Genomic DNA, 27,543 nt, shown 5'->3' on the forward strand with positions numbered 1-27,543 from the left:
CAAGCTCTATTGCAAATTCCGTGTTGTTCCAGTATTATATATCCCTAAGTGTGTCTCTCTAATGGGCACTTCTAGCCAGAAAGTCAGCTGCCCTTCTCTCGGTGGTATTTCATGCTTTGAATAATGAGCAATAAGGGTTTTGTTGGTCATTCAAGTACTACAATTCCAAGTGCTTAAACACACTTAGCAGGTTCCAAATCTCTCTGTTTCTGAGCCAAGTAACATTTTGAAAAGCATTAAGCAGCTCCTACAATAATTTTGCATTCCCTCTTTGAGCTTTCTGTACCATAGCCCACTTTGAATGTATTGCTGTATTGATTTTGGTATTCTGCCACTCTTAAAGTTTTCTTCTGTATTTTTCTGTTGAAGCAGTTGCTCATTCAAATGTGTGTTCAGAGGGAAATTGGCTCCACGTGCTGCATACTTGGAGGTCACTTTCCTCTCACTCTTCCTGAAAGGTCAGGCAGAAAGCTGGTTCCTGGCCACATGTGTAGGTAGAGACAACTGGGGGTGGATGTGAGATCCCCCAGCTGTTGAATCTTTTTGCTGGCATTCTCCTTCCCGAAAAAATTCCAGAAACTTTTGGTTCTGCAACAAGACAAAACACATGCCAAGCCTTATCTTCAAAGACAATTTTTCCAGGGTGATCTGAGTAGGTCAAGTTAAAGGACAGCAGAAAAAAATCCCAATGCAGTGATTATCATAATTAACAACCAGTATCTGAGGATTAGCATAGCCACAGTCACTAGGCTTAGGTACACTAATGGGAACAGAAAAGGAACAAGCAGATGCAAAAAACCACAGCATTTTGTTGGGCTGTTTTATAGAGCATGGCCTTCTCTGGTCACTGGATGTAGTGGTGAAGTAGCATTCAGTTCTGTTTGGAAATAAGTAGAGGTAACAGTCACTGCATGTGCTCAGGTCTTACCAGCCCTAGAAAAGGGGAAGGTGTACTCTTGAGGTTCATCTCACCTCAGTGACTCACTGCCTACCTGTGACCAGACTTTGAAAACCACTTTCTAATTGCAGATGTTCGATTTGAGCCATATTGGTCTGATTTTTGAGGAACTCGACTTCCCAGTGCTCAAGTCAGTGTAAAGGGGGAAAGTTGCAGAGAGGATCTTTAGCCATTACCTGCCTGTTTTGAGATCCAGACCTGCATGATGCAGTGAAAGGGAAGGGCAGAGTTCCTGGACCAGCTGTGCTTCTGGCATGCCCTCCCTTTAGCTCAGCACCTCTCTCATGAGCCATTGTGCATAGAACAGTGCAAAATCTAAGACATATCCTGTTAATCACAAAGAGAAATACTGTGGGGATTTTTTTAAGTTTCTTTCTGCGTCATGGTATCTGGAATACACCTACAGTTTGATACGATGTGACATGCACAGTATTTCCCTAGAGTTATTTACTAAAATGTGGGGGTGCTCTCTTCAGCTCCTTGATGCCCACCTGGAGAATTCAGACAGGTAAATGAGCATTTACTTTCACAGGTTTCCAGCTGGACCTAGAGCTTCCAAACACAGCTTTGAATTTTCAAGTTAGAGCCAATACATTATATGAGTGGGGCAACAGCAGGGATGAGAAAACAGGTTACACTAAGTCCTGTGCGGGTGTTACTTCTCATGTGAGCCTTGCATCTATCAAGGGTGCTACATTTGGCTAATTTAGTCCTGCATTTTTTTACTTCTTCTGTTTGACTGTAGAGGAAAAGAAACCTGACAGTAGCTGGTAGCTAACACAGAGTGCTGGAGTTAATGTATTTGGTGTTTCTGAACAGCCCGACTGCTGCAGCAGGTGAAGTGACAATTCAATGAGTCCTGTCTGCAAGTCCTGCCCCACTGCTCCTGTAGTCACTCCTACCTGCATGAGAACCACTGCTGAAAAGATTCAGTAATTTTAACCAGAAGAAAGGAAAATTAAAAAAGACACTATTGGACAGAATGCTCCTTCAGCTATTTTCAGCCAAGTCAGCCACAGCTCATGTTTGGAATTTAAAACCATCAAATATTCAATAAGAGAAATAGTGGGTGTCTTGCACTGCCTTTTCTCATGGATTTCATCAAAGGTTAAACCGAATAACATTATTATTGTTAATGTAAATGTTAATGAGGTAGACTAAGTGGTGTAATTTGTCTTCTCATAAAACAAGCAAACTTTAAAAAACCATAGACACTCTGGTTTTGTCTAGCAGATACACAGGACATTTGGAGAAAATTGCACTGAAGAGAGACTCATTGCCTGTGCAGGACAGAAGGACCACCCCAGCACCAAGACGATCATGTTTTAAAAGACTTAACTTCATGCAATATGTCCATGAGGCCGAGTAAGAGGCACACTCCCTTCGTCTCCACTGCACCATTTCCTGTGCATTTGGTTGGAAATCTTTCTCTGCAGTTCAGTCTACTGAAAATCTTTATTATGCAAAATTTTCCCCCAAAGTTTGTCTCCTCATCAGTCAGGTCCTGAATGCAGATTGCAGTTCTGTCTGCAGAGTTACTGCAGAGCCTTTTCCATTTTAATAAGTTTTGGGTATTCCAAGAGACTGGTAGACAATGGGAATTATACAGCACTTGTCAAACCTGCTGCTGTGCTTTCTTAGAAATACTCCAAAATGGAGGCAAAGAGGTAAAAATTTTCTACTTGCCTTGTCCTTTTTTTTTCATTTGGTACAATTACTGTGTGAGTCACTCAGTGTTAAGAATACTTTGAAGAGACTTGATTTATTAGATACATAGCAATAATGAATCACACTTAATGGAAAAAATAATTTTCTTCCTTTTGTGCCTCATTACCCAGACTATCAGTTACTGGAAAAAAAATAAATCCCTGTCTCATATAGAAATTTCTCATGAGACAAAAAGGACATAAACACCCTATTGATTTTGTAAGTAGGAAGTATAGATGAGTTTTCAATGACAGGATAATGATACCAGCTATTGCAGATCTTCAGGGAATTTTCATGAGGTTGCTGCCTCTAATTATGAAAGTGTTTTCCAGTCACCTCTATTCTAAGAAACACCTTGCAATTTCTTGTATGTAGAGAGATCAGCATCTTAGAGACTCTATAAATAGATACACTGTACAGAGTCAGGCTGTCAAGGTTAGGACAGAAATATCTGGAAGAGAGTATTTTTCCAGAGCTAAAAATTTTTTTTAACCAATGTGCAAATTCCAGCCATATTTTCTGATTTTTTTTCATTGCTGACAATTTTTTTGTATGCACAAATCATGGTGCTCCTCCTCTTTGTATGCCTGGGAATGCAACACACAAGCAAGGATGCAAAGTGTAGCACTGCTCATATCTGTAGGTTTAGTCCTTATATCAAATCCTGCCTGAAACAAAAGGAGGCTCAAAATAAGGCTGCAAGGCAGCCGAGGTTGCTTTGTTCATGCGTCTCTTTTTTCTCAGCATGGGATAGCTCCTCTGAGAGAGGTTCCTGGATAATGGGAACCCATGGGACATTTTCTCTTTTGTGGAATGCCAGTAGTTGCTGGTGAAAACTCTTTGCATGATTTGTCTCTCTAGAGTAGATTCGCCTTTGTTATCTGTGGCATTGGAATTAATCACTGTGGCAGACTTTTAGTTTAGGGTGTTCTTTAGACAGCTAATGAACCAACATCAAAAAGATTTAATGGAGCAGTTACCTCCCTGAATGTTGCATGAAAGAAGAGGGCAAAACATACACTTTCTGTTGAGAGAGCTATACTGATCTGGTCCTTGGAACAAAAGCCTTTAATTTTCTTAAATTACACCAGATAATGAGGCTTGGTAATTGGCTTTTGTTTTAATACAGCTTTGAAAGGCTAAACCACATAAACCTGTGTAATGCCTTAGAATAATCTACTGTTAAGGTAACAGTTAGGTTTGACTTCACAAACAGGGCCTGTCCAAACTGGATATTTATCAGTTCACTTATATGAATGATTAGTTGATAGTAAGAGTAATTTTAAAACAGGGATTTCTTTGAACACTTGGGAGTGCAGAATAGTAAATAAGGTGTTCTGTTGCAGGTATGTTTTTGCAATGAAATACATTACTATTGATTTTCAGTAGAGCGCAATCATTGTGGGCCTTAAATTGAAGACCTAGAAATCTTAAAAGCATCTAACTGATAAACTATACGACAGTTGTACTGCTTTCTCTTTCAAGTGTGTATCTAAGAGAAGGTAGAGGATGTCTATGCATGGTAGTACTCTGCACTCACTGAAGAGAGACCACCAGGGAATACATCCTCATTTGGTTGTTGCATCACATCAGGATTTCCTTTGCTTTTGTGTTGGGGAAATTGGTGATACACACACATGCTGGTAGTGTGTGTGATTAAAAAAGGAAAACGCAAGCTAACTATGAAGGTACCCTCTCCAGTATCTGGACTGGTTCTACCTACGAAAGCACCTTTTAGCATTTCACAGTGAAGGAAATTCCCCATCACAAATCTGAGAGCGCTTCCCCATGCAGTGCAACACTGAAGTAAAAATGAGGACAAGGACTCATATGATTCTTGAAACTTTAAAATCTGCAGGGGAGATGTGTATAATGACAACATTTCAAATCAATTTGAAAGCAACCTGATTTTAGAAGAATTGAGGTTGAAAGTGTTGCAAGACAATTTGACTGACAACCAAGCATGATTTTACACATCCATATCTCTAAAATTCCAAGTATTAATGTCTCTATTCAATACGTTACTGCTCATCCTTCATGCCTTATTCTTTTTGGCCCAGTCCCTCCTTTCCACTTGTACGTTATTATTTGTAATTATTAATAATACCAAGAGTCTGACTTCAGCATTAGGAACACTGTGATGATCATCATGAAATGCACTGTAGTTCAATACCTGATAGCTAAGGGCTGTAAGGGTCCAGGAAATGGTTTCTCCTTTGTTTTCCTTAAATGGAAATGCTGTGGAGTTTTTCTTGTTTTGGTTTTGGTTTGTTTGGGGTTTTTTTGTTCTGGGTTTGTGTTTTTGTGTGGTGTTGGTGGTGTTGTTGGGGTTTTTTGGCAGTGAGTGGAGGTGGCAGTTTAAACAGAGTTTTTGCTGCCAACATCATAGCAAGGTGTTCATGCAAGGTGCTCTGCAATTAACAAGAGCTGTGTAATCAACTCATGTCACCACTGCATTATGAAAGCAAGCGCAGGGGCAACTATTTGACAGCAAATATGCATTCTAGTGGCTGCTTGCTCTGGGGAAAGTTGATCTTTTTTGTCCATACTTTTACTGTCCCTAAATTCACATGATAGGGAGTTCATGATCTCAGACAAATGGAATAGCAAAATACTGTGCTTGAGTGTAGCTGTACTAAGTTTGTTTTAGTACTTAAATTCCCAAGACAGAATGTTTTTCTTGAGGTGGATATAGTGCATATGTCCAGCCTGTCTGTTCCCGAGGCACAGTGTAGCAACTGACCTTAGCAGGACATTCTGGGAAAATATAGCTGGGAATGGCAGTCTTTAGTAGCATCTTTTGTTAAGGGCTTTGGTTTGTGAGAGATGGCTTTGGGGTGTGTATTTTGATACAAATGAATAACTTGTGGCCAGTATCTCTTCCTAAATGACTAAATCTGTTAATGTTGGAAGTCTTATTTCTGCTAGTGAAAAGGTACTTCTGAAATGCAAACCATCTTTTGCTGAAGTAAAAATAGCCATTATTTACATTCATGCTGCATGTGTCATTTCTTGTGTCTTTTTTACTTTTGCCATTCTTGTCTCTTCTTCTTTCTACACATGCTAATTTTTATTGCCATTCCATTTTTTAATTTTCTTTTAACTCACCTCTGTATTTTACTAGTCTGTCTCTAATCTGTTTTTTTCTTACAGATCTGGTTTCCTTGATGCACCTTTCTGCCCTGTGATGGTTCTTGTCTCTTACCAGTTGTATTTCCCTATATGCTATTCTCAGCAATCTAAATGTCTAACAGGCTGAATGCTTAATGCACTCTGAAGGCACAGCATATTTGTCTTAAGTCCCAAAAGCTCCAGGACATTCACAGATTAATTCCTGCTAGTACTGAGTTTTGACAGAATTTTGATGGATCCAGTAACTTTTGAACGTCATAATATGAATATAGACTTGGTGTTGAAAATCAGGCCAGCACAGATGATTGTTGCCACTTTGGCCTTCAGATATTTAATGCATTAGCATGATGGCGAGAATTATTAAATTGAATTTGGTTGCAATCCTCAGACTGGGTTGTTTGGGAAAAGATGGGCTGAATTTGCTAAGATTTGTTTCATTTTTGTGTGCTGGAATTCTGTGAGCCACTAGGTCACAAAGTGGAGAGAATATTATCGGTCATCTTCAAATGTCTTTATTTTTCAGTTACAAGTAAATAAACTTGAATGTTTTTGACATGGAACTGGTACTGTATTTACTGCCTTCTGTTCTGTGCTTTGTGGCTGAAAGCCTCTCCCATCATACCCAATTTTTCTTCAGAACAGACTATCGCTATTCACTCTCCCCTTTTACTGTGCTATTTGTTGAAAGGGAAAACCTGCATTAAAGATGTGGAAACATGGAAGAGAGAGTGTGGTGATCTTTGGTGCAGAAAGCTTGATTTCACTAATTTGAAATATTTGTAAGGGCAGAACTTTGATTATGCACAACTATGTGGTTTAAAAGAGTTTATTATTTACCTTAAGCAATAGGTGGTTTCTGGCACATCACCCTTTTCCCTCACCTGGACTTTGATCCAGCAGACTCTGAGAGCAACAGACTGCTGGCCATTAGGGCAGGCTCCAGGCATCTGAATGTGACCCTCATTCAGACTCATGCCTTTAGAACAGGATTAGGTGGCTGAACAAGGTGAGTGGGCATCTGGATGTCCTTGTGCATAGCACAAGACACTGGCTGTTTCTGCCTGAATGGCCACGTGTTTGTTTACGAGTGCAAAATTGTTTCAAATTTTGCAAACAGATCTAGACGAAAGGTCTTACAGAAGAAAGTTGCATAGAATCTGCAACAAGTGGGAAATCTCTCTGCAGCTTTTTTGAATGCTGACTTCTTCTTTGGGAATTTCTTTAAGAAGTCTAAAGAAGTAAAAAAAAAATCTTGGTAGCTTCCCAGGGAAAACCCTGGCAATTGGTAAAAGGTGTTTTGTTTTTCTGAGCAATACTCTACGCTAGCTTTAAATCTGGTGGGGTTTGTATTTATATTGAGCTGGAGACCGTCATAGTATATAATGAGTAATTCAGCCCAACCCTCGCCTGTTTTCCCAAAAGTATATTGTTAACATTCTTATGAGGGAGGAGTTGAGAGTTTGGAAAAGTTATGTACAAACAGTTCTATTAAAGTCAAGAGTATGCAGCACTTTGTACTCAGGGAAAGTTTATACATTTATTAAGAGAAGTTTATTGAACTTTATTTTGCACTCTTTGCTGACACTTTGGTTGAAGAGTTCTTCATTGCTGAGACAACTTTGGATTGGGGACCTTCATTAATCTAAGCTGAGGCTTAATGAGCCAGTCACTGCCGTATCTTCTGTACCATGTTTGAACAGCAGCTTGAATGGATGGTTGCCATCAAAAGAAGTTGAATTGCCGTGTCAGAGATCTCCTACGATAGGTTTCTTAGCTTGTCACCTGTCTAGAGGATTTGGGGCTCTTGGCACTGGTGTTAAAAGAATTTGCATTGGTCTGCATACCAAGCAAATATTACAGAGGGTAGGGGTAGAAAGTGCCGCAGAACTTCTTAGTGACACAGATACTATAGTCATGATGACTTAAGGACTGTTAATGCACTAGAAAGGCTCTGTGACTATAAGTTTTTATAGGTTTTAAGGGCAGTTTGTTCTTACAAAGGTAACTACTGTACCCAGAAACTTTGTCTCACTTTGGAGTGCAGAGATATTGGCATAGAAAGAGCTGTGCTTTCATGTGTATTTCAGTTTATTTACATTATTTATGTTTGATCTTTAATTCTGGGCCTGTAGTGCATCTTTTTATTTATTTGTTTGTTTTTATTTTATGTTATTTATATGTTATTTATATATTTATATAAATAGTTTTATTTATACAACATGATTGAGATATATATATATAATTTTACCTGTATTTTCAGGTAGCACTCTATTCAGGATATTATTTTTCCTCTTAGAGGTGCCATAAATGATGCAGTTATGTCTTTGCTTGATCTGTTTGTGTACATGATTTATGTAACATTGCTATTAATTTTTTATTTGTACCTTACTGTGCACTTATATTGCCTCACATTCAGCAGTAGGTAATGAGATTGTCATTTTAGTAGATCTACATGTGGGAATAGGAGGTAGTTTGCAGTGCTCCCTCCCCTAGTGACATTCTACTGTAATTAAGGATACAGCAGAACAACGATACTTTGAGCCGTTTATCCTCAGTATTTCCCTCCTGTGGTTCCTCACATGCTTGAAATCTGTATGCCTCAAGACTCTGAAGAAATTTACATTAACATTGCATTTTATCACTTTGAGTGATAGTTTTTACAGGATTTTGAAGATTTTGTTACTTGAAAAATATCTGCATTTTCCTTTCTTGTTTAATCCCATGTTCAGAATGACTCACAAGTATTGGCAATGAATAACATATATAAGAGGAATGAAATGGCATCAGCTTTCAAGAACATTTCAATCACCTCTTTTGATTAGTCTCAACTGGAAATGTTAGATATTACTTGTGTGCTTTTTTAGCTTGTCTGCTGTGAAGTGAACAGCATCTAAATTTGTCTCTGTGAGCATGCACAGTTAGCAGTGCAATAACAGTCCTTCTCTAGATATTATACAATAGGATGGAATAATTTACCAACTTACCCTAGGCACTTCTGGAAATGTAAATAGTGCATTATTCTAGATGACTCAAGTATGAGTAAAATGAGAACAATAAAGAGAAGGGAAGAAAGAGAGGGATGGGTGTTTGTAAGGCCAGGAGGCTCTTGTTCTTGACTTGTTTGAATGGAATTTATAGGTCATCCTGGTTTTCTTTAAAAAAAAAACAAAACAAGCTGAACTAACACACCTAAAATAGATCATTCACTGTCAAAAACCTGTGAAAATAATTGGGATTTGACAGTAATTTCAAATGAGTTGGCACTGTGAGAACATCAAGCAATTTTCTCTCTCTAGGTGCTTGCTCATTACTTGCCCTTTTAATTCCTACCAAGTTACAGAGAAGAGATGCTATTCCAAGCTGAATAGGTGTATCATCTTCCTTTTGTGGACAGAAATAATTAGTCATACACTGGCATGATGTGCATTCAGAAGAAAGGACATACAGTACCACCTTTTGCTGGTGATTCTACTTGACTTCTTTATTCGGCAGTCACCACTATTATCCTCAGTTCTCATTTTTCAGAAGTCTCTCTCTGCTCCTCAATCCTGGTATTTCATCAAGTGGAAGTAGAGAAGAAAAATACTGCTATCCAAATTTAGGCAGATGGACAATAAGCATTATCTAATGACTCTAGTTTACTGCAGCACACTGAAGGAACCCTGATTCTGCTACAGAATGGAGACATTTGATATGGTAGTGATTTCTTCAGTGTCAAAATGCTGACTGTAAAGGAATACTCCATTTTGGATAATGATATATATATTGCATAACACAAAAGTGTATTGATTTTTACTTTAGGGATTAATTACTATGAGAACTAGGCCTTGATTTAGTTTCCACTAAAACAGTGACTGAATTCTCATAGATTTCAGAATAAAAATAGTCTGACCACAGATGCTTAGTTTACTGTTTGGAGAAATAGTTCTCATTAGAAAATGTTTGATATTGTTAATAATATTTATGGAGACAAAGGGATTGGGGGGGGGGTAGTTAATAATTGTCTGAAGATAATAATTTTCATAATGAAATAGAAGATTCCTATATTTAATGAGTGAGAAAAAGAATGGCAAAAGGACTAGAGAGATACAGTCCAGATAAACAGCTCTGGTAGTTGCATGTCCTTCTATCAAATCTACTGAGTTATTCCAGTTAGCTGGGAGTCTGACCCGTATAATCTAAAATCATCCAGCTTTGTATCTGTTCACCTTGTCAGTTTTCTGTGACTAAGCTGTCAAAGTGAAGAATTTCAGCAGCCTTTAGTAAAGAGGATAAAGGAGCACCAGTGTATGTGCAAGCAAAGAAGAAAGCAGTAACGCTGGTGGAAATGACAGATAAATAAAATCCAATCTCCATTCACATCTGAGGGCTTGTCTGTAGACCAGTATATGTTGCTTGTAAATCAGTGGTGACAGAGAAAAGCTAACAGCATTTTCGCTGAGCCTCATTCATTCTGCACCACTGATGAGCTCCATAGAGCTAATTTGTTGAGAGGGCTCTTCCAAATAGGGATGCATTTCCCAAAGAGAATTTTATGGATGGCAGTCAGTAATAATATTTAAAGCAAATAGACTATATCTTTATTCAATAACTATGCTCATGTGGAATCTTCACAGGAGACTTAGATGGCTCACAGATTTGGAAATCAAATTACCTCCAGGGTAATGAGAAAAGTTTTCCAGTTTAATATGAAAAATTCCTGCATTCCATGATATGTGAAGCTATAGTAGAAGAGAAAGCTCCTCTGTAAAGTCTCCTGCTGCCTGGCTTTTCTTGTTAGTGTTGGCACTGCAGCAGCACTGTGTAACAAGGTGGGATATGGGCATCTATATGACATCACAGCATATTCTCTCTCAGAAATATCCTGACCTAAGGAGAGGAAGTACTTTTGCTGGCAGTCTGAAATTTCCCCGGTCTGAGTATTTCTCTGGCTTATGGTTGCATTCCAGGATGAGGAATGTTTCTTCTAAAGGACTTGTGGTAGTTGGTAGAAGCCAAAGCTATTTCAGTCTCTCCATTCCTCTTCCTTCTTAACAGGGGCTGGGGCTGGAGAAAGCAGGGACTACTATTTTTAGGTCAGCTTGTATTAGACATAAAAAGAAGAAAGGAAGGAGAGGAAGGAAGGAAAGAAAGGAAGAAAGAAAAGAAGGAAGGAAGCAGGGAAGGAAGGAAAGAAGGAAGGAAGGATTGAGCCAGTGTAGTTGTGTTGCACACAGCAACATTGAGGATGTTATGCTGATTTTCATCAGCTGAGAATCTGACATACTCGTTTGTGAAAGAAAATGTACAATGAAACTAACATCACCAGTTACTTTATTTAATGCCATTCCAGTGGAGTAGAAAAGGACAGTTCCATTTTAACAATTTATGGCTTTTTCAAGAAAAAAAAAAGAAAATAAGCAGACAAAACCCAAACAAAGCAGCTGAATTGCAGGTCTTCAATTTCTTTTAGTGTTGCATTTCTGGAAAACAATTTTCTGTTTTACTGGTCATGGAAAACGATGTTTGAGGATTTGTATCCTGCTATTGTTGTCTTCTCCTCATTTTTTGTCTCGATATTATTTAATTTCTGTAGATGTCACTTCTAAGTGTAACAGAATGAACTGTGGGCCTCCCACCTACCTATGTATCCAAGTCTTTTATAAAAAATTTTAATAACCATTTTGTAGTCTGCTGCAAGCCTTTTAAATTTACCTGCTAACAATTGTCAGCTCCCTCTTCAATCCTGGACATGTGTACATACACAGATATAGATGGATGTATATACATAAAAGTATATATGTACAAGAAATAGTTTGGCACTGGTTAAGGATAAGACCAGTAGGTTTTTTACAGAACACATATTCTAACCCTTCATGTCATTCAATATGGAATGTTTTCATTAGCAGAAGATAGAAGTTATGGGAAGTTTAGAATTTTCTCTAAACATCTAGAATTTAGTGGAAGAACTCCAGTTTTCTCTAGTAGCTTCTGTAGAGTGATCCAAAACCTAGAAAAACATTTTATTCCCTTAAGGTAATAGAGATTTTCTGTGGGAGCTGAGCATGTCTACCTGGTCATTTTCTCAGCAGCTTCTAAGATTGGATATGATTAGAAAAGCCCTTTGTGTTTCCAGAAGCCCATACAGATGTAACTGTGATTTCTTGCAGTTTATCTGACTTCACTTCTGCCCTAGATTTTAGATAATCTGGACAGCTCTCTTCATTTTCAGCCATTATTAACAGAAAGCCATTTAGATCTTTTTCTAGTCATCTGTTTGCTGTTGTCACACTGAGTGGTTCACCAATTTTAGTGTAGTAGAATGAGTTAGGAAAATGCTATTATCTTCTACTTTATAAGTTAGGAACCAAAGTAATGAGAAGTAAAAACAGTAAAAAACTTCACCAAGATCTTCAGGATGCTGAGACAGTGTTGAATGAAGGACATTGAGATAGACCTCTAAGATTTCTAACTGCAGTGGAGTAGCAAAGGCATATAATAACATGCCTTCTCATATATCATGGGGAATCCTAAGCTCAGAGTCAGTGGGGTGCTGACTGTGCAAGCAAAGCCACAAACTTGTGTTCAGCTGATTTCTGATGACATGATTGACTTTGTTGTGAAAACAAAATTTTGCATGTCTAATGTTCTGCTGTATTGCATGTTGGGCAGATGGAACACGATGTTATTTTAACTGTCTTTTTTATCAGAGTTAAGATAATAATTTACCTGATGTTGGAAAGCAATTGGGAGGAGGAAGGGAGATGTGTAGAACCTGCTCTTGTACTCATGATTTCCTCTCTTTTCTTTTTCAGTGAGTATGTTTTTGAACACATTAACCCCCAAGTTCTATGTTGCCCTGACAGGCACATCCTCATTAATCTCAGGACTTATTTTGGTAAGTACTAGATGTATTAATATCACTTTATGATTTGCTTTTGCTATGCAGAAAGGTATTTGGGGCTTTATGCAAATTAATAGGTGTCCTTTTTTTCCCTTAAACTTACACTTCTGCAGCACATAAAATTTGGCTTTATTTGTACTAATTTTTCTGTGGGAACAAAAAAAAAAAGGAGAGAGAAAATATTTCAATACTGTGTTTTTGAAGAAGAAAAAATCTTGAAGACCCACTAATGACCCCATAATAATTCATAACAAGTGTTTGCACATGAAGTGCTTCCCTCTACAATTACTACAGAAATGAAAAAGGCCAGTAAAAGGAATAGAAGGAGAGGTACCAACTATGTCAGCTTAATGTAGTTCTTTCAGAAAGTTGCAGCAGGACTTAGAGAAACATCAGTTCTGGTATGAAGATTCCAAGGGTAGTTATTTCAGATCTTCACTTCTTAGAATCTTTCCCAGTGCATATCTGCCTATTTGCTTAAATGTCTGTAGAATATTTTTACACAATTTAAAATGCCTTCCTCCCATATGTAATCCCTGAGGGCTTCTTTGTGCAAATTGATGCAATGGAGTGAATCATAATACCATCACAGTGCAAAGCAGGAGTATTTGCACTGAATTTTATTAAATGTATTCACAGGAACAAATTGAAATAAAAAAATCTAAGAATGCACATAGTGTACATAGGCTATTATGCTTATACTGGGCTGTTCTTGTTTCCTCACTGCAGAGAGTTGGCTTATTACTTATGCAAATGAATAGTATAGGACAGCACAGCATGGAACAGAACAGAATAGAATGATGATCTAGTCCAGCTGCCTGATCGCTGACCAAAAGTTAAAGCATGTTATTGAGGGCATTCTGCAAATGCCTCTTACACACTGACAGTCTTGAGGCATCCACCACCTCTCTGGGAAGCCTGTTGCAGTGTTTGACCACCTTCTCATAAAGAAATTCTTCCTAATGTCCAGTCTGATCCTCTCCTGTCACAGCTTTGAACCATTCCCACAGTGACCTGTCTCTGGATCAGGGAGATCAGTCCCTCCCTTTCCACTTCAAGGAAAGGTTGTCTTTGTTTTAGTCTTTTTTGTTCAATTAGTCTTAGGTCTTTTGTCTGAAAACAAGTTGTACACTTTTAAAATCTGCTGGATACAAGCTGCAGGCCCTCCCTCACCATACCAAATTAGGCATGAAATTGGGGGTTCAGTGAGACCATATAAACGTTACTGTAGAGATAAGTGAAAAGAGAAAAGAGAGAGACATGGCTAGGGGCTGGTTCACATCACCTCAGATCTACTGATCTCAGAGAAACCTGAAAGCAACTAGGATCCTAACTAAACATTACCAGTTTTGTGTGGGAAATCTGCACCTCTCGCTTCCACATGGCCTGTAGCTGATGTAGACAAACAAACAGCATCCTTGACTACTTAATGCCTGTGAGACTCTCATCACTTAGATGATTCCAGGTCTAAAGCATCAGGTGCACTGCTGCTGTGCCTTGCTCTGGGTTTCCTCATAGCAGAAGGCAATTACCTAATGTCTGCATCTTGGGCATTCGTCATTCTTGTATGTATTGAGCCCCAAAGCACAGGACAGAACTCCAGAGAGACCAACAGAACTCAGAATATGAGCAGGAGCCAGACCTGTAAGACTTGGATTCAGTTCAGCACAACTCACTCAAATGCCTTGGGGGAAAGTACTGAATGCTACATTCAGTACTGTCACTCAAAAAGAAGAAAGTGCTGGGTCCCACCACCAAGATGAGAAGGAATGAGAGAAATAACATGGGTTTCACAGGCACAGTTCCTTATTTGTTGCTAGAGAGCAAAGACAGCAGGAGGAGGTGGTGAGACAAAGACCCTATTGAATTACCTTACAGAATCAAAAAGGAATAAAACCCTGGCAACAAATTTATCTGGAGCTACATTCTGTGTATAGCATGATTGCAAATTTAGGAACATTTTATACTGTAGTCATGAAAGCAACTTCTGAGGACTGAGCTAAATAGATGACTTGTGAGCACGAAATTTCTAAGTGCTGTACTTGGATGGAAAGTACAAGAAGAAAGTGGCAAGGAGTATTTGAGACAGTGATATGAAGAAGGTGCAAAAGGGCATCAATAGAAACCTTTCAAGCAGCGATCACACTGAGTGAGCCTTTATCAAAAGAAATCACTTGGTGTTGCATAAGAAAGTCCATTATGAACAATTTGAAGGAACAGTGTGTGAATGGAGGCAGAGACTGAAAGAAACTGAAAGTCTTTTTTGTTTATCTTCACTACTGCTATCAGTTGTTATCTGCTGTTCACCATCCTAAGTGTGAAAAAGGTGTGTAGGTCAGATGGGTCGCAACCAGGAACCCCAGGCTGTAGGGACCAATGTCTGTGCTGAGGGAAATATGTTGTCTGTAAACTTGATCATGGAAAAGCAACTAAGTAGACATGGTCTTGGAAAGAAAAAACTGCCAGTTGAACATAGCACACATCAGAAAAGACAGCTGATTAAGTTCTAATGAGGGAGTGCTAACCTGTCTCGAGCCCAGTGGTGCTTCAGATTAATTATTTCTCAACCTTACTGTTTCCCAGTGGCCTGGTAACATGAATTCCCTGCATTGCCACACACTTATGTCACACTACACAGCATCCTCGGTTCCAAAGGATCCTTAGTTCTGCTAATGGTATTATGTGAAACTCTTCTATAAAATAGAAATTCTCTTGTCACATTTACATCACTGGGGTAATTTTTAGACTAGATATACTAATATTTCTTGGAATTTTCCAACATATGGGCTGGCAGACTTTTTTCCATTATCAGTTGGCTGCAATTCCTAATCAGAAGGAGAAATCACAGCACTGCAGGTTATGAAATGATGGAAAATTCCATCACTTCATAAGTATGATAACTGATGGGAAAGTGATTGCTTTTCCTAACTCACGTTTGGTTCATGAAACAATGACTGCAACATTCAGCTTTGGGCAATTGCATGCTACATGACTCCTTTGCAAAACACTACATTCCCATCTTATTTTGTCTCTTTAGGTAAAATTCTGGCCTTGCTGTAGGCAGTGTGATTTAATTGAAGCAAGGATTGCAGACCTTTTTCTTATAGCTCAGAAACATACAGGAAATATTTTTCTATCTCAAGCATTTTCCCTAATTACTTGACTACAGCACATAGTTTAACAATTTCACATATATTCACTTCATTCCTACTACTGTAGGCATTAAAAATAGGAAAAAGGTTTAGTCCAAAGTTGCATTAGAAATGCTGTACTGGAAACTTGGTTCCACCACAGTTACTTTTAATCCAGTAAAATACAGTGTTCTGTCTCAGAATACAATGAGCTGCATTGTATTCAGTGTCTGGAAGGCCGAGGTTTTCCACAGGTAGGATAATAAAGCTGTCATGAGACACAGCTGATGTCCAGTAAATGCTGTGAACTGGAACTCTGTAAATGCCACTGAGATTTCTAAATAAAGCCACATATTTAACATACAATTATCACCAGAGTGGAAGTTGGTCAGTAAGCGTGGGTGGCACTTGCACTGCAAACTAATGGAGTCTCAGTTCTAACAAAGCACAGGTAGAAATGAACCTCAGACTTGAATCTCCATCAAGAATGCCTTGTTATTCTACTTCAGAGCTTGGGACAGTTAATAAGACAGTTCTTCTGCTACACAATGAGAAACATTCTGCAATGAACAAATACCAGGTTCTTCAGATAAAAGAATTAGAAAGCCAGTCTAGAGAAGCAGAGCATAAGTTCTGAGTCTACACACTGCCTAGCACTGAGCACCTGGGCTGTCTGCCTCTACCCGAGTATGTACACAGTATGTGAGGGTCTCAGTCTTTTGTAGCCAAGGGTATTACTACAGGAAGTCTGACAGAGGGCATGGGTAACACAGAAGGACTTGTCTTATTTTGTGTAGATATTAATTGTTCTCCTTGTTTCATTATCTTTGTGTGATCTGCAGAGGGGCAGAAAGGAGACTGAGTTCTGGGTGCTGTGACAGACTCTATGAAAGTCTGACAGTAGTCAGTCTTTCATGGCTGAGAAGCAATACATGGTAATTGTTCAAAGTTTCTGCTCTGCACAGAGAAGGCTCTCAGGTCAGGATGGACAGAATTGTCATAGGGTGTTCCTAAGAAACTGGAAACTCTTGCCAAGGAGCAGATGGAAGGAGAGAGGAAAGATATGTCGGAAGGCAGGCTATAACCTACTCCACAAAAAGGAGAAGGGTATTGTGACTAGCTGGAGTCTACACGGTGTTGAAAGAAGTACTATACTTAGTCCAGGCAATATATTATTTGCTTTCCCATTTCTGTATTTCTCGAAGTAGATTAAGTAAATAGCTATTTACTTTGAATAAGCTGCTTGATAGCAATGCATGTATCTTCTGCTGCTGACTCTTTCAGATAAGGTGGGCGTTCAGTAACCAGGAGCAGAGTCTAAGAGGATGCTGAATGGGTGTATTTCATCCATAGGGAATGGGGCTGCATATCCTTCAAGACTGTCATTGAGGACACTGAGCATGGTCAGAGGCATACTGATTTCTAGATCCAGCCTGGGCTGGACTAGAGTCACTGGCTACCCCTAACAGCTAAATAAAACAGACCAGGGGCTTTCTTTGTCAGAAGGCAAGTAGCATTATATAGTCACATTCATATGAACAAACACACTTGCCCCCCAAAACAGGATGATCTTTTCCATGCCGTCTACTGGAAACAGCCATCCCCTAGGCTGCAATACCCCTAGAACATGTGCAGTCATTGCCTGGGAGAGCTGATACAGGTCAGGTAGTGTACCAGCAAACAGCATGGATGACTTGAGCCAGCCAAACCTGTGCTGTGGTCCCATTGTATTTATAAAATAAGCTTAACCATGGAATCAAGTTCTGCTATCATTTTGCAGTTCCTCCAGGGAATAAGTTTCATTTAAATCCATTAGATTGGTTGTTATCATCTCTGCTATTAAAAGAGTACTCCAAATCTTGCTCCCGGGAGACCTGGAAGATGCATTACAGGGCTGAAAAAGAAATCTGAGCTACGGAAGTTGTTGGCAAACAAAATCCTTCTTCTGATGAAAACTCCATACACATACACTACGAGAGGATGACAGATAGAGTTCACTCTAAGAAAGGAGGCCTGTCTCTGGTATGATAAACAGAAAAGCATAATTCACATTACTGACAGACATCACTCTGGTTCAGTGAGAACCACCATCAAAAACATCCCTTGTGAACTGATGCATTTATGATGGAATATCTGTTCTGAAAAACCCAGTGAGAAGATCAGATAACCAAGTGATGTAGAATAGATTTGTTGCTACAGAGATAAATAAAATTATCTGAGACTGTTTGTATGTGAGAGCAGAGATAAGAAAGAAGATGATTGTAATTGCACAGAGAAGCAAAAGCAATAAAAGTCCAAAGCAAGTTTCTGAAATGCATTAAAAAGATAATATTTCCAAAATAAAATACTTTTGCATTAAGCAATACCAATTCCAGATTAAAAAATAAAAATTCTCATTTGCATTTCTAAACACATGAAACTGGAAATGTTCAGAACATGGTTTTAACTTGGGCTTTATGAACATAATGGTTGCAAAAATCCCTTGAGGGTTTGGAGGTGTTTGATGCTGTACCAATTTGAAAGCCCAGACAGCAACTAGAGAAAGCCCCAATAAGTTTGCTATTGCTGTGAAGGGGAAATCTCTGAAGATGAGCTCCCCTCGCACTGTATGTATATGACAAAAAATGAGGTCATCTTTTTTCAGAAGTGGTGCAGAAATGATCTTTCTAACTAATTTCCTCTCTATCTCAGATCTCTGTCAATGGTAATTAATCCTTATAGTCAGCTATTATTCTGCCAGATGATCCCTCATCATCTGAACTGTCAAGATTGCTGACTTCACATTGCTTTCAAATTAGAGGATGGAGTTAGAAGTCAAATTCGATTTATAGAAATCAGGTTTCAAAACAGCTGACACTGTCTAAGAAAGGTGCAAAAATTCTGCTAAGAGAATCTATTGTTTTGATTTAAGTTCCAGATTGCAGATTACCTCCTCATACATGCTGAACAAATCACTCCAAGCAAAGACTTACGATGATGATTTATGGCTTTTATTTTTAAAAGACTGCATTGAGATCTGTCTGATGTTTCCTGGCATCAGAGTCACTCAGCAAATATTTTTCAAAACTGCCTTAAACAATTTATGATCTTTAATGCCATTTTTAAAAGTAATTAATGTATTTTTAAGTCTGGGGAGACAGACTTACAGCTATGTCACATTTTTGAGCAAGTACTCAGCTGACTTGTAGCAGTGACCATGTGTATATGTACACATTCTTTGTGATTGTCCCCTCAGTTTCATGAAATTCAGTGTGATGGCTTTCCAGCTGGTATACATTTGTGCAGGGCAAGTGGGCTCAACTATACTTTTGTGCTGCTCATTCCCTATCTGGGTTTTACTGACTTTCCATCTAAAAGCTGATTTTTTAATTTGAGAAAGTACAAAGCCTGTTCAGTATGGTCTATCTGAGTTTTGCATGGCCAGTCTGGCAGCTGTACTTGACTTACATTACAGCGACAGTCTTACTAAGTGTCCCTTGCCCCAGTGCAAGACTATAATCTTTAATTCCTAACACCCACTCCCTCTGAGGCCTTTGGCAGGTGGAACTGTGGCTTTTTTGGCTTGGATTTGTTCAAGTTTCAAAGTTTTCAAAGGCAGAAGAGAAATAGATATTCACAGCAGATCTGTGACAGTATCTTATGGCACAGCCTATCTCTTAAGGTCAGGAACACCCTTATGATGCTCTCTTGGATAGTAAGATTTAAATTTAAAACCCTTTAGAAAGTGTGGTGTGCCTAAGAGCATGAGAACAGCTAAACCCAAGCTGACTCTCCTGTGCCATCTTGAGCATTCAGAGGCAGTGGTGCATGCCAGTGGAAGCATATCAGCAGTATGGAGCAGTTGTTCAGTGACACTGCATCAGCATTCTGTCCTTGGCACCTGGCATTCCCACCTGGGTGCTCCTGCAAGCACATGCCAATGGAACAAGAACAGTGACAAACACACCCCAGAGCCTGTGTAAGGAGGAGCTGTCCAGGTTGTTTGTGCTTTCACTGGTTTGTGTGGGACAGAGTTCACAAAGATCTGGGTGTATGTTCTGTTCATCTTCCCAAGTGCTTGTGGCCTTTATGTGTTGGTATGGTCCTTCTATTTTCTCCTCATCAGACTGCTCCATTCTTTCTTACTGATGTCTCCTAGAAAAGCCATTCAATTTTGAGTGGGACTGAGTGATCTCCAGGGCTGCTGCACAGTCTTGTGTAAACTCATCTCAAGTGGCTACTGGCTTCATTCCCACTCTGTTCCTGTGCAGCGAGGGTCCCCTTCCTGCATATGAATCCTCTAGATGCTTCAAGAACACATCTGAAGTTAGGGGAAGTTGCAGTGCAGAACGAATTGAAGTATCCTTTGGAGGGGAACATTTTCTTTCTATGCCAGAAAATTTATCTTCTGTTTTCCCCTATAGAATACTTTAAAGGAGTGGGGGAACAAGTATATCTTGTTTACAGACAATCCCATGGAAACAGAAATCAATTCAAGTACCTAAAGAACTTAAAAAATATTGTGCGAGGGAGAGTGTGGAGCCCAGCCTGAACCTCTCTGCAGCAGGCAGACCCCTAAGAGGCCTTCCAGAGCCTGCTGGCCCTTGGCTGGCCCACCAGAACCTGCCCAACAGCAAGCTGATGGTGTCCAAGATCTGAACACAATCCTTTTCCTTGTTGCTGATTGTACCTGGTTGTAGTAAGAATTAATAAGAATTTAAGAGATGTTGTCAAAGCTTTCAGTATTGGCATAACACGTAGAGACACTGAGTAATATAGAAAGATTGTTCATTCACAATTTCTAGTGCAATCAATATTTCAAAATACTGCCAAATTTCTCAAAACTCCTTAGATTTACTTTTGTTTCAGTTGGTATGTAGATGTTTGGGTGATGACTCAAGGCCAGCTTGCCTATTCATTAGAAGTGTGTGTTCCTTTACAATTTTTACAGTCTAAACCTTTTTCATATTTATATGAAATAGTCTCCATTTCCAGGTTTATGTGGTTTCCTGAAATATGTGTATTATTACTGAATAATATTTTTTGTGAAAATACCACACACACACACACATATATATATTTATATATACATATATATATATATATATATATATATATATATATATATCTGTAATTTCAATTATGAGGAGATCTTTTAGGCTGTAATTTCCCAAGTAGAGCTCTGTAAATAATAATATTTTTTCCTGATCTGCTAGCTGAACCAAAAGCCTGAAAATAAAATGAATTCTAGATCAGCCCAAGTCAGCCAAACAAAATAAAACACAGTTCAACTTGGGGGGAAAAAAAATCCTAAAAGTATTCAGCTTCCTGGAGTTTGTTTGGCATTTTTAACATTTTTTTAAACTCAGTGGATTCCTTTGGAAGCATTTATTGGGAAAACAAGCAAACCTGCTTTTCCTCACGTTCCCTGAACTGCAGAAGGAGGTGGGGAGAGACAGGCGGGTTCACTCCTGACTGCACCATCTCATGGCATGGCTGATGTCAGGCAGGATGGAGGTGTTTGTTTTGTTTGGCTGGATGTTTTTCCAGAAGTCAATTTAAAGAGAGGGTCCTAAGAATTTTAAAGGCCTTAAACAAAAAAACGTTGGTAGCTTGGCATAAGGTTCTTTGGCATAAGAAGAGAGAGAGAGAGAGAGAGAGAGAGAGAGAGAGAGAGAGAGAGAGAGAGAAAGAGAGAGAGAGAAAGAGAGAGAGAAAGAGATAGAGAGAGATGGATGTACGGATGTACGCCGACAGTCAGGCAGGGGTGACGACGCGGATAGGTGCCTCCCTCGTGATGCGCGGGGAGGGGGCGCAGCCCCGCGGGGTGGCTGAAGCAGCCCCTTGACTGCCAGGGCTGCGGCGGGAAGCGGGATGCGGAGGGCAGCGGGATTCGGCGGGAAGCGGAATGCGGGGGGCAGCGGGATGCGGGGGGCAGCGGGATGCGGCGGGCAGCGGGATGCGGAGGGCAGCGGGATTCGGCGGGAAGCGGAATGCGGGGGGCAGCGGGATGCGGTGGGCAGCGGGATGCGGAGGAAGCGGGATGCGGAGGAAGCGGGATGCGGGGGGCAGCGAATGCGGGGGGCAGTGGGATGCGGAGCGCGGCGGGATGCGGGGGGCAGCGGGATGCGGAGGGCAGCGAGATGCGGGGGGACGCGGGATGCGGCGGGAAGCAGGATGCGGAGCACGGCGGGACTGACGCGGTGTGTGTGTTGCAGATCTTCGAATGGTGGTACTTCCGCAAGTACGGCACCTCCTTCATCGAGCAGGTGTCGGTGAGCCACCTGCGCCCCCTGCTGGGCGGCGTGGACACCAGCGCGCCCAGCGCCGCCAGCGCCGCCGGCGCCGACGCGGATTCGAACCGGCAGAGCGTCTCCGGTGAGCGGCACGTACTCTGAACTTGTTCCCTTGTCAAAGAAAAGGCAAAGCTGCTTCGTTAATTGCTAATTGTATCTCTCCGAGTTCATGCTGTGCGTAGTGTGGCTGATGCATTTATTTCCCCCTTGTTGTGAAAGCCCTGCCTGTTGCACGTGCCCTTGTCTTCAGTATCATTTGTTCAGCGGAGGGCCACAAAAATGATTAAGGGACTGGCACATCTCTTAGGAGGAAAAACTGAGGGAGTCTGGCCTGTTCAGCTCGAGAAGAGACAACCCAGAGGGGACCCTATTAATATCTATAAATATCTGAAGGGAGGGTGCCAAAAGGGTGGAGCCAGGCTCTTCTCAGCGATGCTAAGCAGCAGTACAAGAGGCAGCAGGCAGAAACTGATGGACAGGAAGCTCCATCTGAATAGGAGAAGGAACTTTACTGTCCAGGTGACTGAGCACTGGAACAGATTGCCCAGAGAGCTTGTGAAGATATCACTGAAGATACTCCAAAACCATCTGGATGCAATCCTGTGCCATGTACTGTAGGATTGCCCTGCTTGAGCAGGGAGGTTGGGTGAGATGACCCACTGTGGTCCCTTCCAACCTGACCATTTCTTTGATTCTAGAGGCAGGTAGTATTTGTATTGAAATAGTCTGAGTAATAACAAAGTTGTAAAAAATAATCAGACAAAGGTGTTAGGAAGGCCCATCTGGTTTTGCATTACTTTATTTTTTAGATAATGTAAGTAGTATGTAAACAAAATTTGGATTTCACTTTAGTAAGTGTGGAAGTACAGTGACTTTTAATAGCTTAAGGGCTTGTTCTGTTTCTGACTATGCTACCGATTAGATTTGTGACTATAGGCAAGTCCTAACATAGTCAGGTTTTTAAAAGTGGCCTCTGGGTTAGGAGGCATGAGTTCAGATATGTGGGACTCAATTTTTATGAGTCATTCACAGCTCCTATGACTTTCAGTGCAAGGAGTGAAGGTGTCTGACCCTAGGACATTCAAGCCTGAGGCTCTTTGAATCTGGTGCCAAGTTGCCTGAGGGATGCTTCACTGCAGAGACAGGTCAGCCTGCCTAAAACAAATCAGCCCTCCAAGCACTGATCTTTATGGACTGAAGGAGTCCTAGGGGTATTTGTCTTCCTGTTTGGGTGACTCAGCAACCTGGGGAGAATGAATTGAAAAATTAGCCCATGAGTGATGAAGATGACAAAATGCCATTGCTTCTGCCTTGAGTTGGAGATACTCACTGTTAAAGTCAGGGCAGGAGCATCTTCGCTTGTGTTCCTCATCTATAAAATCAAACCCTAGCTTGGTATACAGGCCATAATCCTAATACTGGAAATTGATTCAGCTTTTATTAGGGATGTGCCCCTAGAATCAATTAAAATTTTATTAAATTTATTTCCTCTTCAGGCTTATAAAACATGTTAGAATTAACAAGTGAGGAAAAATCAATGAAAATAAAAAAATCACTTATGGAGGACACATTGTTCAGCAGCTGAGGTACAGATTTCTGTACCTGGAAGATTTTATTTTTGCTCTTCAGTGCCCATACGAAGACAAGCAAACAAAAATTGGCTTTGAACTCACATATTAAATGAAATTGGTAGCCTCAAAAAACCTTGTTCTCTACAGGGTACCTCTTCTTTGGGAAGGCTCCATATATCACAGCAAATTCAGCTGTTGTCATTTTCATCTGAGGAGAGGCTGTGAATAGCAGCATTGCAAGGTCCAGGATATTAGATTGGGTGAACTGGCAGAAAGCATGGCATGGCTTGGAAGCACCTGTGTGCACTCATCAATGTGTTCAGTCACACTTCAACAGCTCTGAAATAACTCCCATCATTTTAAAGCAGAAGGCACAGTATTGAGACTAATGAAGTTCACCCAAGCATCTTGGCTTTTCTCATAAATAAATAGCCAAGAAGTGTATTTGCTTTCAGTGCACTGGTGCTAATTTGGGACTCTTGGTGTGTCTGGAAAATGTGTCTGTATGGACAGCCTGTTATTCATGCCTTCAGAAAGATATCAGTGCTCAAAACATGATCATTTTACAAGTATCTGAAAGGTTAAAATAAGGACAAAGTTATATTATTAGTTAGTAACGTAATAGAATAGGCAACCTTTTCAGTTTAACATGCGTTAACACTGGGATATTTCTTTCACTATCCAACATTGTGAAGATGGCTTTTTCTCTTGGATCACCAGATATTTGACTGTGGTAGAGTGTTGCAGTAGATACCTTTGTTGTTTAGAAAGGTCAGAAAACTGTTGTACTGAGATCAGGGTGGGTGTTGGCAGATACTAAGATGAAGGGAACAAGAGCACACCATGTTTAGCTAGCCAGGCAGATACCAAAACACACTCAGGACATGGAGGGGGTAATAAAAGTCCTTCTTCACCTCCCATTTTTGTTCCCCAGTTCAACCTTTCCCTGCTACAGTGCCAAAATACTGCATACTTGAGATAAAGCATAACCACTTGATTTTAAATAAAATGAACAAAAAGAAATGGTGTCACTACAATCAAATAGTTGTTACTTCATCTTGGTTGCAAACAGAATAAACCAAGCCATTGAATTTTTACTTTGGAACTGAGAAGTCTGATTTTGATTTAATATATTCAATGGTTTGAAAGTCATATTATGAAAAAACTGTCACGTTGAAGTTTGTCAAGCAACCATACCCTGCACAGCAGAGCATCTGAATGTCAATCAAGCACTTCTGCTGAGTACCCAGTGGAACTTTCTAATATTAGCTGACTGCTGAAGTGCCTACTTGAAAAATGCAAATGTATAACCAAAGTGCTCACTCTTCCCCAAGATCTGCTCATTCTTGTGTCTGTTTTGTGCACTTTATGGTTGCTGTAGGCAAGCAAACTGAGGGCCCACCTCCTGTGCCACTTGACTAGTTTTTGTGTCACTGAAGGTATCCTTATCTTAATGCAAATAGTTTGTATAAAATGCTTTCTGTCCATGCCACCGGAGCCTCATGCTCAGAAGTGGGAGCTATGGCCATGAGAAAAGAGAAGGGCTTGAGTTGTCGTTCCTTATTTCCGTCTTGTTCTTTAATGGAACACACATAAAGGGAACAGGCATATACTCACCATAAAGATACCTTCTGACTGAATATTCTAGCAGAAACCTGTTGTTTTGATCTCTTTCGAAATGATGTCAGAAAATTTCAGAGGGAAAAATGTGCTGGTTGACTTTTGTTAGTGGAAAGTAACTGGTGAAATGCTGGAGGGCCAGGGCTACTGATGAGATTTTGCAGAGCACCATGTGAGGTGTCATGCAGTAGCAGATCTGTGGTGGAATGACATGCTGCCTCTCAGTGAGTCTTTGTGGAAGTACTGTGTTTTATTTTGGTCTCACCTTCCCTGGAGTGAATGGTCATTGTTGAAATTAAGAGACTAAATCTGGTGTTAAATTAAAGGAAAAGCCAGAATTGAGACCTCACCATTTCAAAAGCTATAGAAATTGATTATATTTTTAAAATTCTGCTTTAAATTACATTCTTGTGGATTTTCATATCTGTTACTTATTGTAGTCAGAAGAATTCACAATTTCCCCCCCTGAGGGAAATTTATAAAATGCTTTTAATGTTCCCAAACCAGCGAACTTTTCTCTGCCATTCAACTTTAGCATCTGCTTATAACTTAAGTAAGAACAGCAGATGTTTCCATGGATTTTTCCTTCACAAGCTAAGGAGGAATTAAATTTGGCAGCACTAGCTGAGATTCTCAGTGATTTACAGCATTAACTGGACAGTGGTGTTTTTCTGTAGAAATAACAAGTCTGTAGGGACTGAGTTAATTGCTGTTTTTCAGTGCAATAACCCAGTGTGATCCCTCTTCACTTCTGCATTATGCTACATGTGAGTCCTGGCACTAATCAATATTATCTTTTCTTCTGGCATTTGGGGCTTTATTAGTGGTTATTTGTCTGGAATAACTGCATTGGTTGACACTAATTTATAATTAAATTATTGTTTAAGAAAGGAAGAACAATCTGGTTATCTGCATCTCAATGTTGTGGTGGTTTTTTTTTCATTTGCACCTGTACAAAATAAGTAATTTGATAAGGCTCATTATATGGTAACTGATGTTTTTGATAAACTTCAAGTACCATTGTTATTTGGGAGAGATTACTTATTGTGTGTTTCTGTTTCTTACAGAATGCAAAGTCTGGCGAAATCCTTTAAATCTGTTCAGAGGAGCTGAATATAATCGGTAAGTGCTATGGTGTTACAGGTTTCAGGCACAGTATTGGGTTAAGGAGCTTAACTGTACTTTTCCATTAATCTAACTCAGAGATGGAAAAACAAAACCAACTGTGGATACATGGGCTCATGCCAGATTTTTCTGTAATTCGTAAAATGTTTCTGAATGAAAAGGAATTTAAATTCATGCTGATGCACTTGTTATTTCTGCAATTTTTTGTGACCTTAAAAAAACATGGAAAAACCTAGTATAGTGTTCCTGGTGCTGTTAATACAGCAATTCTGTTCAAATTGGTTGTAGCAAACAACCCAATTAATTAGGTGTAGTTTTCATGTAGTCCTGATATTTAAATACATGTGTTACCGATTTCCAGTGTATACTTTTCAACATCCTCATTAGCTTAGGTTCTACTACTGTTGCTCCATCACAGTACAGTGAAATGGGATGTATATTGAGTAGGAGATTGGCTGAGTGAACTTAGTTGGCTTTGCCTGTCTCTACGTCTAGGATTCTTTTCTGGATTTCTTTTGCCAAGTCTGACCTCCTTAACCAAAATGTCTCCTTTTTGGCATGTTTGCAGGTATACATGGGTAACAGGGAGAGAACCTTTGACTTACTATGATATGAATCTTTCGGCACAGGACCATCAGACATTCTTTACATGTGACACAGATCATTTACGACCTGCAGATGCTAGTAAGAGACCTTGTGAACAACTTTCTGCTAATACCTTAATGAGCATTTTAAACTGATATAAGAAAAATGCAGTCATATATCTGTTCTTTCAGCTAAATAAGGAAAGGTGAAAGTTTGATCATGCCTGGAAAGCCATCACTGTTGAATTTATAGCCTTCTAGACCTGAACAAGTGTCTGTATATATAAACTATCTAGTTTACATTGCTGTGTTTTTCTGCGATTTTCTGGTGGCATTCAAGGTACCATTTGCAAGTGTAAAGGCTTGGGTTTTTCTTCTTTCTTGCAGTGACTTCAAACATGTACAGCTTAATTTGCCTCCAGCTGCAGTGTAGTACATTGAGTTACTTTATCCAGGTCTCATTTAGTCTAAGCTGACAGAAGAGAGAGAGCTGTTGTAAAATTTGAGTCCTGTGTTTCATCCCCTGATGTAGTTGAAAGCTCTGAGAAAAATGGGAA

The 27,543-nt window shown here is 39.8% G+C and overlaps 1 protein-coding gene across 2 annotated transcripts in view; it reads left to right on the top strand.

Annotated features, from left to right (window-relative positions):
- The window catches only part of ST7 (suppression of tumorigenicity 7), a 152,965-nt gene that overhangs the window by 72,169 nt on the left and 53,253 nt on the right, over window positions 1-27,543 (top strand). For both annotated transcript variants that reach the window (XM_071552455.1, XM_071552456.1), the window contains exons 2-5: window positions 12,592-12,674; window positions 22,009-22,168; window positions 26,345-26,399; window positions 26,971-27,086. In XM_071552455.1, the coding sequence (XP_071408556.1) occupies window positions 12,592-12,674; window positions 22,009-22,168; window positions 26,345-26,399; window positions 26,971-27,086 (414 nt within the window). The remainder of the gene's footprint in view (window positions 1-12,591; window positions 12,675-22,008; window positions 22,169-26,344; window positions 26,400-26,970; window positions 27,087-27,543) is intronic.

The sequence above is a fragment of the Pithys albifrons genome, chromosome 3, assembly GCF_047495875.1.
Source record: "Pithys albifrons albifrons isolate INPA30051 chromosome 3, PitAlb_v1, whole genome shotgun sequence".
In the NCBI taxonomy this organism is placed as follows: Eukaryota; Metazoa; Chordata; class Aves; order Passeriformes; family Thamnophilidae; genus Pithys; species Pithys albifrons.